The 13,086-nt window shown below is 37.0% G+C and overlaps 1 protein-coding gene across 2 annotated transcripts in view; it reads right to left on the reverse strand.

Moving 5' to 3' along the window:
• Positions 1–1,311: 1,311 nt before the first annotated feature.
• Positions 1,312–13,086, reverse strand: part of LOC119609549 (probable serine/threonine-protein kinase DDB_G0282963) — a 20,686-nt gene continuing 8,911 nt past the window's right edge. For both annotated transcript variants that reach the window (XM_037964382.1, XM_037964383.1), the window contains exons 4-7: positions 7,147–13,086; positions 6,973–7,077; positions 5,696–6,251; positions 1,312–1,338 (exon numbers count right to left, since the gene is read on the reverse strand). The exon at positions 7,147–13,086 is cut by the window's right edge and continues 833 nt beyond it. In XM_037964382.1, the coding sequence (XP_037820310.1) occupies positions 1,325–1,338; positions 5,696–6,251; positions 6,973–7,077; positions 7,147–13,086 (6,615 nt within the window). In that variant the 3' untranslated portion in view covers positions 1,312–1,324. The remainder of the gene's footprint in view (positions 1,339–5,695; positions 6,252–6,972; positions 7,078–7,146) is intronic.

The following is a 13,086-nucleotide window of genomic DNA, read 5'->3' on the forward strand; positions in this document are numbered from 1 at the left end:
AGTCTGGACTATAGAATAGTCAATAATCTGTACTATGGAATAGTCTATAGTCTGAATTATAGCATAGTCTATAGTCTGGACTGTACATTAGTTTATACTCTAGACTATAAAATAGACTATAAAAAAGTCTATAGTTTGGACTATAGAAGAGTCTATAGTGTCTGGACTATAGAAGAGTCGATTGTGTCTGGATTTTAGAATAGTGTATAGTGTCTGCACTATAGATTGATCCATCTATGTCTGGAATATTGCTATATTCCCCAAAAATCGAAATAACAAATTTCAGTTAAGTTTTTTTGCTGTCACTTTTTAACAAATCCATAATTTTTATGTCCTTTTATAGGCATGTCCTTGCCGTGCAACGAAAATTTTCTTTTAAATATAAAATTTCTGTAATAAAAAATATTATAAATATTTTTTTTGTTTACTTTAACTCATTATTATTGGTTAATTTCCATGGGTTTTTTTACTTGTTTTTTTTTATAATAATTTATAAACTATTTATTTAAAAAAAAGAAGATGAAATTGTATGCTAAAATTAAAAATATATATGTATATATGTATGTATATTATGCATAATTATAATGTTATGTTTTCATTAATATAATAATATAAAGGTTTTGTTTAATGGTAATAATAATAAAATTTAAATTAAATATAAAAGAAAAGAAAAAAAATTAAATAATTTTTTTTTTGTAATGAATTTTTTTTAATTATAAACATTGTGGTTGTGTAGAGTTTCGTAGAGATACAAGAAGTAAAAACATTTTTTTGCTATGCGTTTTTGTTTTTTTAATAAACTTCTTTTTTTTAATTTTATATTTTAATGTTTTAATTAAAATATAAAATATTTTCTTTATATTTTTTACTTTTTTTAAAAGAAATTGTTTCTTTTTTTAGTTATAAATCCTTTTTCTTTAATTATATTATTATTTATAATAATATTTTGTTTAAATAAGTGTTTCTATCCTGTTCGCCGGTTTACAAACGTGTGTGTGTGTGTGAATTTTTATAATTCTGGGAGAAAGTCCTTTTTTTATATTTTATATAATTTGTTTTTATATGTTTTATTTGGGTATGTAGATTTTTTCAATTACTTTTTTTGAAATGTTTTTTTGCATTTATATTTAAATATATAAGAAATTGTTTTTATTTATGTAATAGAAAAATTATTTAAGTTTATGTTTTGTATGTAATAATAATTTTCTATTAATTCGCAATTTATTTTTTTTTTGTAATTTTTTTCACTAAAACCAAAAGCAATTAACTTACTTTTCTTTAAATGTTTTATTTTTTATTAATTTGCCAGTATTTTTTTTGTAATTTAATTGTGATTAGCTGAAAAGGAAAAGAAATTTGTAATTACAATTGTTAGGTTAAGGTTTTTAAATAAATAAGAGTGATTTACTCGAAAAAATGTGTGAATTTTATTAACGCAATGAAGTTTGAAATGTGTGAAAATTGTATGAGGCAAACGTAAAGGAAAAATAATATAAATAATTTGAAATATAAAACTATTAGTAATGAAAATACTATAATATTCTCTATTTTTGGTTCACACAAGTAAACATTTTATTAATATTTATCTACTATAGAGTAGTCTATAGACTGGACCATAGAATAGTCTAAAGTGTAAACTATAAATCGTGTATTTATAGTCTGAACTATGGGACAGTGGGATACAATCTACAATATTATAGAATTGTGTGTACTATAAATAGAATAGTCAATAGACTCGACTATAGAATAGTCTATAGACTGGACTACAAAATAGTCTATAGACAGGACTATAGAAATGTCTATAGACTGGACTATAGAAATGTCTATAGACTGGACTATAGAATAGTCTATTAACTGGACTATAGAATAGTCTATAGAAAGAACAATAGACTAGTCTATAGACTGGGCAAAACAATAGTCTATAGATTGGATTATAGAATAATCTATACACTGGACAATAGAATTGCCTATAGACTAAACATTAGAATAGTCTTTAGCCTGGATTATATAATAGTCTATAGACTGGACTATAGAATATCTATAGAATGGACAATAGAATAGTCTATAGACTGGACTATAGAATAGTCTATAGAATGGACAATAGAATAGTCTATAGACTGGACTATAGAATAGTCTATAGAATGGACAATAGAACAGTCTATAGACTGGGCTATAGAATAGTATATCGACTGGACAACAGAATAGTCTAAAGACTGGACAATAGAATTGTCTATGGACTGAACTTTAGAATAGTCTATAGCCTGGATCATAGAATTGTCCATAGACTGGACTATAGAATAGTCCATAGACTGCACTATAGAATAGTATATAGACTAGACTATAGAATTGGTAATAGAATGGACAATAGAATTGTCTATAGACTGAACTTGAGAATAGTCTATAGACTGGACAATAGAATTATCTATAGACTGGACTATAGAATAGTCTAAAGACTGGACTATAGAATAGTCTATAGACTGGACAACAGAATTATCTATATTCTGGACAATAGAATAGTCTATAGATTGGACTATAGAATAGTCTATTAACTGGACTAAAAAATAGTCCATAGACTAGACTATAGAATAGTCTATAGACTGAACTAAAGAATAGTCTATAGACTGGACTATAGCATAGTCCATAGATTGGACTATAGAATAATCTATAGACTGGACGATAGCATAGTTTATAGAGTGGACTATAGAATATACTACAGAATAGCTAATATACTAGACTATCGAATAGTCTATAGACTCGACTATAGAATAATCTATAGAAAGGGCTATAGAATAGTTTATAGACTGGATTTAAAATAGTCTTTACACTGGACTATAGAATAGTATATAGACTGGGCTATAGAATAGTTTTAATGCGGGACTAAAGAATAGTCTACAGACTGAACTAAAGAATAGTCTATAGACTGGACAATAGAATTATATATAGTCTGGACTATATAATAGTCTAAAAACTGGACTATAGAATAGTCTATAGACTGGACTAAAGAATAGTCTATAGAATGGACTATAGTATAGTCCATAGATTGGACTATATATAAAATAATCTATAGACTGGACTATAGAATAGTCTATAGACTGGACTATAGAATAGTCTTTAGACTGAACTATAGAATAGTCTATAGATTGGACTATAGAATAGTCTATAAACTGGACTAAAAAATAGTCTATAGACTGGACTAAAGAATAGTTTATAGACTAGACTATAGAATAGTCTATAGACTGAAATAATCTATAGACTGGACTATAGAATAGTCTATAGACTGGACTATAGAATAGTCTATAGACTGGATTATAGAATAGTCTATAGATTGGACTGTAGAATAGTCTATAAACTGGACTAAAAATAGTCTATAGACTGGACTAAAGAATAGTCTATAGACTAGACTATAGAATAATCTATAGACTGAACTACAGAATAGTCTATAGACTGGACTATTACATAGTCCATAGATTGGGCTATAGAATAATCTATAGACTGGGCGATAGAATAGTCTAGACTGGACTATAGAATAGTCTATAGATTGGACTATAGAATAGTCTATAAACTGGACTATAGAATAGTCTATAGACTGGACTATAGAATAGTCTATAGACTGGATTATAGAATAGTCTATAGATTGGACTATAGAATAGTCTATAAACTGGACTAAAAAATAGTCTATAGACTGAACTAAAGAATAGTCTATAGACTAGACTATAGAATAGTCTATAGACTGAACTAAAGAATAGTATATAGACTGGACTATAACATAGACCATAGACTGGACGATAGAATAATCTATAGACTGGACTATAGAATAGTCTATAGATTGGAATATATTTAGACTATTCTATAGCCCAGTTTATAGACTATTCTATAGTCCATAGATAGGACTATACAAATGTCTATAGACTGGACTATAGAATAGTCTATAGAATTGACTACTCTATAGACTGGACTATAGAATAGTCTATAGAATTAACTACTCTATAGACTGGACTATAGAATAGTCCATAAACTGTACTATAGAATAGTCGACAGAAAGAACAATAGAATAGTCTATAGACTGGACAATACAATAGACTATAGATTGGACTATAGAATAATCTATAGACTGGATAATAGAATTGTCTATAGACTAAACATTAGAATAGTCTTCAACTTGGATTATATAACAGTCTATAGACTGGATGATAGAATAGTCTATAGACTAGATTATAGAATATCTATAGACTTAAATATAGAATAGTCTATAGACTGGACTATAAAATAGTCTATAGAATGGGCAATAGAATAGTCTATAGACTGGACTCTAGAATAGTATATCGACTGGACAACAGAATAGTCTAAAAACTGGACAATAGAATTGTCTATAGACTGAACTTTAGAATAGTCTATAGCCTGGATCATAGAATTGTCCATAGACTGGACTATATAATAGTCTATAGACTGCACTATAGAATAGTATATAGACTGGACTATAGAATTGGTAATAGATTGGACAATAGAATTGTCTATAGACTGAACTTTAGAATAGTCTATAGACTGGACAATAGAATTATCTATAGACTGGACTATAGCATAGTCTATGGACTAGAATATAGAATAGTCTATAGACTGGACAACAGAATTATCTATAGTCTCGACTATAGAATAGTCTAAAAACTGGACTATAGAATAGTCTATAGACTAGACTACAGAATAGTCTATAGACTGAATTATTTTGTATTTTTTACACTTTCAACCAAATTAGTAAACAAGACTGTTTGCATATAAAATGTGTTTCTTTTTTCTCTTGATAAAAATGTTGCATTTTTGCACTTAAATTGTATTTTATTAAAAAATGTTGCAAACTGTTGCTCCACAAATGAACAAATTTTTAGGACTTCAAATTTGCAGCAAAAACAATATTAACTTTTATTATTTTCTCCAAAAAATATAGAGTTTTTTTTTGATAAAAATTTTGCCTTTTTTGCACTTTGTACTTAAATTGCATTTTTTTTTTTTTATTTATTTTTTTGAAAGAAGACGCCAATTGTCAAAAGTATTATATTACCCGCAAACGCCAAAGACATTTCACTGTCCGTCCAAAATACTTTCATGATCTTTTAAAATTCCATAAAAATTCACTTTTTTAAACTTTATGCAAAAGTATAAAATAACCAATCAAAAGAGAAAGTTTTTTTTTTTTTGTAGTTTTCTTTGCTTTTACGCATATAAATATAAATTTATTCAAATTTTAAATTTTCTTTTTGTTAATTATTATTAAATAGTATATATTTCTTTAGCAAATAAGTTTGTTGTTTTGTTCTTTTTTTTATTCTTTCTAATATAAAGAGTAAGATTTCTTTCAATATTTAAATATAAATTAAAAAAAAAAATGTATATAATAAAAATAATGTGCAATTATTGCATTATTAAGTAAATTAATTAAAGTTTTGTTTGTTTGTATTATTTTAAACATGTTTTTATGAACAAATTAAAATTCAAAATGCACGAAAAATGTATGTGTGTGTGATGAGGATAAAAAGGAAAGTGTGTGTGAGGGAAAGTTATGATGCATATATAACGATGTTGATGATAATAAAGTTAAAGATGATTGTTTAATGTTTGTGGTGAGGAAGGGAGATGGGTGGTTGTGTTTGTTTGTATGTGTGTGGATGTTGTTCTTCAGTAAATCTAAGTAATTTTTAATTACCTCGATTTGGACCAGCACTGGCCGCATTGTTCGCATAATAGGGTTTATTCAGTTGTTGTTGCTGTTGATTAGCCGATTGTGGATTATTATTGCCGCCACCTTGATTATTACCACCGGGACCACCAGGGCCTCCTCCATTACCAGGAGCACCTACTTGGCCACCGCCTTGGGGACCACCAGGGCCACCACCTTGCGGTCCGCCATTACCATTGCCACCACCTCCGCCTCCTTGGCGAAGGTTTTGAGGTTGTTGACCTCTTTGAGCTTGTTGTTGCTGCTGCTGTTGTTGTTGCTGTTGTACTTGTTGCTGTTGCTGAACTTGTGGTCCCTGTGGATGTTGTGGATAGTTAGTGGGCCTTTGTATGGGCGTAGGATAACGTCCCTGGGATCCTTGAGATCCTGGTGGACCACCAGCACCACCTCCCCCACGATTATTAGGATTCATATTTTGATTATTACCACCAGGGCCACCAGCCATTCTTTGTTGCACGGCCTGCTGAGATTGCTGTTGCTGTTGTTGCTGAGCAGCAGCCTGTTGTTGCATTACTTGATCCCACTGTAAAGAGAGATAAAAAGATGGGATAAGTAAGTAAGTAAGTAAGTAAGCAGATAGATAGATAGATAGATAGATAGATAGATAGATAGATAGATAGATAGATAGATAGATAGATAGATAGATAGATAGATAGATAGATAGATATATAGATAGATAGATAGATAGATAGATAGATAGATAGATAGATAGATAGATAGATAGATAGATAGATAGATAGATAGATAGATAGATAGATAGATAGATAGATAGATAGATAGATAGATAGATAGGTAGATGGATAGATAGATAGATAGATAGATAGATAGATAGATAGATAGATAGATAGATAGATAGATAGATAGATGGATAGATAGATAGATAGATAGATAGATAGATAGATAGATAGATAGATAGATAGATAGATAGATAGATAGATAGATAGATAGATAGATAGATAGATAGATAGATAGATAGATAGATAGATAGATAGATAGATAGATAGATAGATAGATAGATAGATAGATAGATAGATAGATAGATAGATTAGATAGATAATAGTTAATTAGCCAGATATATAGTTAATTAGCTAGACATATAGTTAATTAACTTGATATATAGTTATTTCGTTCGATAGATAGTTCATTAACAAGTTACTCAGATACTAAGTGAGTCAGTCAGTTAGTAAGTAGTAAGGTTTATTCCCTCATTATGAATTATACATAATCACTATTCTACTACTTACACTTCCATAATTTTTATGATGTGGTGGACTTGGTTGTGATTGAGCTTGTTTAACCAAATTTAAACTGACATCAGCGCCCAAAGGGCTTTTCAATTGACGGCCCATCTAAAATTAATTTACAAAAACAAACATAAAATTTCATACTAATTATAACACTTCTTTAAAAACACTTACCGAATCTTGTAGATGCGTTTGTTGCTGACTCGACTTCATGTACGCGGCAGCCGCTGCCTGTTGCTGTGGCGTTGGTCCGCCACGAAATTGATTTATAGCCGCCGCCGTTAACAGTTGTGAGTTCATAAATTGTGTATTAAAGTTGCCCATTGTATGTTGAGATTGTGGACCTGGGGGACCTTGTGGAGGACCAGGTGGTCCATTCGAACCTGGCGGACCACCTTGATGACCAGCATGTCCTCCATAAAGGCTAGCAGCTGCGGCTGCAGCCGCCAGACCATAATTTTGAGCACCAGCTCCAGCGCCTTGTGGTGGTGGACCACCATAGAAAGCGGTAGGTCCACTAGGTCCGCCAGCAGAATTTGAATAGTAGCTATTCGATTGCAATTGATGGGCTCCCGGTGGAGGTCCAGGAGGACCTCCTTGAGGATGCTGTGGTGGTGGACCAGCAGCATACAAGTTCATATATTGTTGAGCGGCGGCAAAGGGTCCACCGCCACCAGCTCCCTTAGAGCCAATGGTGCCTAATTGTTGGGAGGAGGGAGGCGGTTTGACAGAACCCACTGTGGACATTAAAGAATTGGAATTCGAAGAGATAATGGCCACGGCTGCGGCATTGGGATTGTTTAGTTGCTGCGAATTGGGATTGCCAAACGGTGAGGGTCCTCCACCCATGCGGAATTGTGAAGTGAGGTTAGAGTACATTTCGGGGGTGGGTGCAGTAGCCATATTCGGTGGTGTTTGTATGGGATAAGCATTAAAGGGTCCTCCCGCTGCGGCGGCCGCACCGAAGTGTCCGGGAAAACTGTGGGCCGCAGCTGCCGAAAACTGTGAACGACTTGAATGATCAAGAGAATGGAATGGTGCGTAGAGTCCTCCCTGCGAGGGTGGAGGTGGCATTTGTGATGAATTGTAAACAACAGCTGCCGGTGGACTGGGTATGGTGGGCATACCCGTGAATTGTGGTGAAGCCTGATAGAAAGGTGCATGTATTTGTTGTTGGGCAGCCGATTGTTGTTGTTGTTGTTGCTGCTGCTGTTGTTGTTGTTGTTGATGCTGCTGTTGTTGCTGGAGATTGGGTGGTGGTGACATACCCATCGAGGAGGCATGATGCTGTTGCATTTGTTTAGCGGCAGCTGATACTTGTTGTTGCTGCTGCTGCTGTTGTTGTTTCACAACATCCGAGGGATGTTTGAGACCCTGTTGTTGTTGCTGTTGCACATTTTGTTGTTGTTGTGGACTGGGATAACCTACTACGGAGTTATCATCATTGGCTCCCACCACAATGCCGGCGGCAGTCTGACTAAACTGTTGCTCCAATTGAGCAGCATCGAATGCTGAAGCATGACCACCAAATGCCGAGGGCACAGTGCCGGGTGAAGATAAAGAATGATGTTGCATGTGTACCGCAGTTACAGCATAGTGAGGCAAATGTTGTTGCTGCTGTTGTTGGGAGGCGGCCACAGCGGCTACAAAAGAAGCGGCAGTCATATGACCGCTAGTATCTACAGCTTCCATTTGTTGTTGCTGTTGATGCTGCTGCTGTTGTTGTTGATGCTGCTGCTGTTGATGATGTAGTTGCTGTTGTTGTTGCAATACCGTAGATGCCGCCTCGTTGGACAAAGTCGGTTGCACATTTTCCCATACTTTCTTGACACTGGCAATTTTCATATTTAAATCTGCTGCCGATATAATGTTTTGAGCCTGTTGAGATTGTTGCTGCTGATGTTGGGGAGTCTGTTGTTGTTGTTGCTGCTGTTGCTGTTGCATAGCAGCTTGTGCCTGTTGCTGCTGTTGTTGTTGCTGCTGCTGATGATTTTGATTCGTTTGTTTTGTTTCATTGTCATTCTGTTGTTGTGTCATACCTTTGGTGGCTGAAGTGTAGGATTCGGTGGCATCACCAAATGAAAAGCCAAGCTTCATTTCCTTATCATAATCATTAGCTGATACACCGCTACCACCAACTACTGTAGACTGTTGCACAATACTGTCGGCTGCTTGTTTCGAGTTACCGCCAAATGTCATTTGTGATAGAGCATTGGTTAGAGTATCTACACCGGTTACCGAAACATTAACACCCGAAACATTAGAAACAACCACCGAAGAAGCCACTAAGGATTCCGAGGAACGTTTCATTTGCGCTGCTTGTGCTTGTTGTTTGTAATTGGTATTTTCGAATATTATGGTATTGACGGGTGTGCCATCAATAAGTAGACCTCCTGTACTGGACTTATTGTCTACACTAATGGAACTGACCGTTGACATTTTGGATTTTTCATTTTCGAGTTTTTGCGCAGCGGCATTTGTATCCGCTTTACTTTTCTGTAAATCTTGCGCCGCTTTTTGCTGCATTGAAGAGGAAATGCCAGACGTTGAGACGGCTGGTTTGATAATTGTGCCTCCTAGACCTGGTGGCGGTTTGGTTATGGTTTGTGGTTGCTGTTGTTGTTGCATTACCTGCTGTTGCTGAGTAGGTTTTACTGTTATGGTTGTACCTTGAGTAACAGCATTTGGCAGTGTTGTCATTGGTAAATCTTGTTTTTTAGCTTGTGTTCCAGCCGCCAGTGAAGCACTATTTGTTGAACCGGTAATATTGGAGGAGCTTCTTGAAGTCGGAGCCGCCGTTGTGGGTAAGTCTTTTTCCTTAGAAGCAGATTTCTTGTCCCGTTCTTGGTTGTTAGTATTGCTGCTGTTGTTTGAGTTGTTGCTGCGTTCATCATCGGTTTTCGTACTTGAAATACTTTCCTTACGTTGCTGTTGGCCACTTCCTGCAAACTGTTTGGGTGGTGTAGTGGTCGAGTTTTTCTTTTCAGGTTCATTGGATTTTTTCAATTGCTGCTGCTGTTGTGGTGGCGACTGTTGTTTGCCTCCCGCTACTGTTTGGGTTTGAGAACGTTCTCCACCATCTTTGTCTTTGACTTTAGTGAGACCTGCACTTAAGGCCATTTGATTTTGCTTGGTTTTGTCTACTTCGGTATTATTGTTCTCCGATGACTCTGAGGTGCGTTTCAAGTCTTTGTTATGATCATCATAACTCTGTACATAGCGTGTTCTAAACGAGGAGGAAGAATTCATGCCTCTGTCACCTACATTACCGCCTCCACCACGACCTCTGCGTGAGGGTTCACCACGAGGAGCAAAACCTCTTTCGTCTGAAGAACCGGCATTGCTTCGACCTCCCTGGCCTCTTCCACCACCACCATCTTTACGTGGTACTTTGGGACTGCGCTCCGAGCGTCTGCCGCTTGAGTAATGGTGATCATCATCATTATCCTCATTATCATGATCTGAATAATGCATATCTTGGTTATTGCCCGAGTTTTGATAACGTCCACCTCTCGAATTACCACCTCGTTGATTCCAACCGCCGCCATCTCCTCTGCCGCCACGATAGGAACCTCCACTGGCTCCAAAACTACGAGAGTGAGAAATACGATCTCTGTCATTACCACGTCCACCACCAGCAGAATCTCGTCCTCCGCCGCTTCTAGGACTGGGACGTTTTTCTCTTTGTGGCAAAGGAGCTCGTTGTTCCTGTTCATGTTGCTGCGACTTGGCGTTATCCGAATCTCCCACATTAGGTGAAAGTTCTTTGCGCGTATTTGTCTCAGTTTCCGTACGCTTAGCTTGCAAATCATTTTCAGTTTTATGTGTTTGCTCTTTACTTTCTTCCGACTGTTTAGCCGCTTGTTGTGGCTGTTGTTGTTCCGTGGGACTGGTTGTTGTAGATGCAGTAGCATTCAATTTATTTTGATCATTCGATTCAGAACGTCTTAATATCTGTGTGGGGGCGAAAGTGTTAGAAGATTGATGATCACTGCTCTCACTCATACGATGTTGTTTATGATGTTGCTGTTGCATATGATGCTGCTGTTGTTGCTGCTGTTGCTGCTTTTGTTGTGGCGGTGAAGTTTCCTCTTCCGAAACACTCTTTTGGGTATGAGGCCTTTGCAATATCTTAATGGGTATCGATTCATGACTGTGCGAAGATGAAAAGCTTTCATCACGTTGTCTCTTTAGTTCTGCATCGGTTTCTTCAGCCCAGGAGGATACCAAACCACTGCCATAGTTGCTAGAGTCTCCGGTAAAACCATGTTTTACGGAATCATCATTTGATGAGACACTAGTCTTACGCTGGGAAGTATCGGAAATACTGCGAGACAATTGATTGGGACCCATACCACGACCATAATCATCTCCACCACGGTTGCCACCGCGCCCACCACCATGATAACGATCATCATCTCTTTCACTGTCATTGCGTGAACGATAACCCCCACTGCGGGTATAGTTATCACGGTATTCACCGCCACGTCCTCCACTATTAACTCCACCGCCCATACGTTGAGTTCCTGAACCTTTTTGTATGTAACGAGAGGAATTATCGTAATTGTTTGTAGTCGAAGATGAAGACTTTTCCATACCCATACTATTTGTATTAGAAATAGATCTACCGGTTTGCGATTGGTTATTGCCACTTACGCCGGAGCCATTACTTCCTCCTACACCAGCTGCAGAGGAAGCTGTCGTTTGCATTTGCTGTTGTTGACGAAACCGTGGTGGTAGATTCGACTGAAAATGAGCTGAAAATACTATTTTAGAGCCTTGTTGTGTCTTAGCTCCTACTGCATTGTTATTGTTGGCGGCATTTGTTAAGCCACCTCCGGCACCACCACTGGTATTGCCACTTCCTCTAACAAAATCTCCAGATCCTCTCATGTCCCGTGAATCGTAGCCCCCACTACGACTACCAGTACTTCCTCTATCCGAGTTGCCCGAACGTTCATAACCACCTCCACTTCTGCGCGATTGCTGGCTCTCTTCTCCGCTGGTTGATGAACTCATTTGTCCTTGTTGCGATTGTTGTTGTTGCTGCTGCTGCGTTTGTTGTTGCGACTGCTGCTGTTCATAGCCATAACCACCATCTCCGGCCGCCTTTTTACTATTCATTTTCATTTCTAATTCTTGTTTCTTTCTTGCAGCTGCCAATTTCCTTTCCATTTCTCTACGTTCTTCCTCCTCCTTGCGTTGTTTAACTCTTTCATAGACACTGGCATCTAGGGTTATGCTACCAGTACCACCAGCTGGTCGATGGCCATTTTGGTGACGTGTATCATCTACATGATCCCCACCGCTGATAGATTTTTCCCTTTCCAAACTGTCACGTTCCTTTCTTTGCCAATTACCCGCACCAGCTCCACCACCCGTGATGGAGGATGTCCCGCTGGCATTGGAGTTTTTGCGTTGATCATTGAGATTTCCACTGTTGGTCTTATTAAATACTGGTCTCTCACGTTCCTGCGTTGGCGTATCTTCGGGTGATTCATCATCTGAGAATGTCAATTTCTTGGTATAATCAATGTCATCCTGTTTTGTCCAACTGTCATCGTTAGCTATAGCATTTAGGCGTTCCAAATCTTCTTCTCTTATAATTGGTCGTTGCATCTGAGCAACTTCCGGTTCAATAATATAATCCTTATCTTTACGGTTAACACCGCTAACGCCACCACCACCACCATTGCTATTGGGTAGTGGAGGAGTATTAAGTAAAGGAGGACGTTTGGGTATAGACGTGGCCTGTCGGAAACTGCTGACTGCCGACGAAGAATTTGATGAGTTCGAGCGATAGTCTTGTATGTTTCCGCGTGTTTGTGTTCGTGTATTCAACGACGATGAAGACGAATCTTTAGTTATACCATTTTGATAGTTGGGTGGTGTCTGGGAACGTCCCATATTTGAACCACCTGAGCTGGAAGATGTACCATTGCCACCACCGCTGCCACTTCCGGCTGGTAGGGGTACACCGCGCTGCATAAATGGTGGCATCAAGGCCAATATTGGTAGTGGTACTGCAGCGCCAGAATTATTAGCCGCACCCTGTTGGGGGCCCTGGCCCTGATGGTTCGCTTGGTTGTCGGCTGCAACACCTTTGGCGTTCTT

The sequence above is a fragment of the Lucilia sericata genome, unplaced genomic scaffold (assembly GCF_015586225.1).
Source record: "Lucilia sericata isolate MDLA Ls3-8-SP2 unplaced genomic scaffold, ASM1558622v1 Contig001004F_arrow, whole genome shotgun sequence".
Taxonomy (NCBI): domain Eukaryota; kingdom Metazoa; phylum Arthropoda; class Insecta; order Diptera; family Calliphoridae; genus Lucilia; species Lucilia sericata.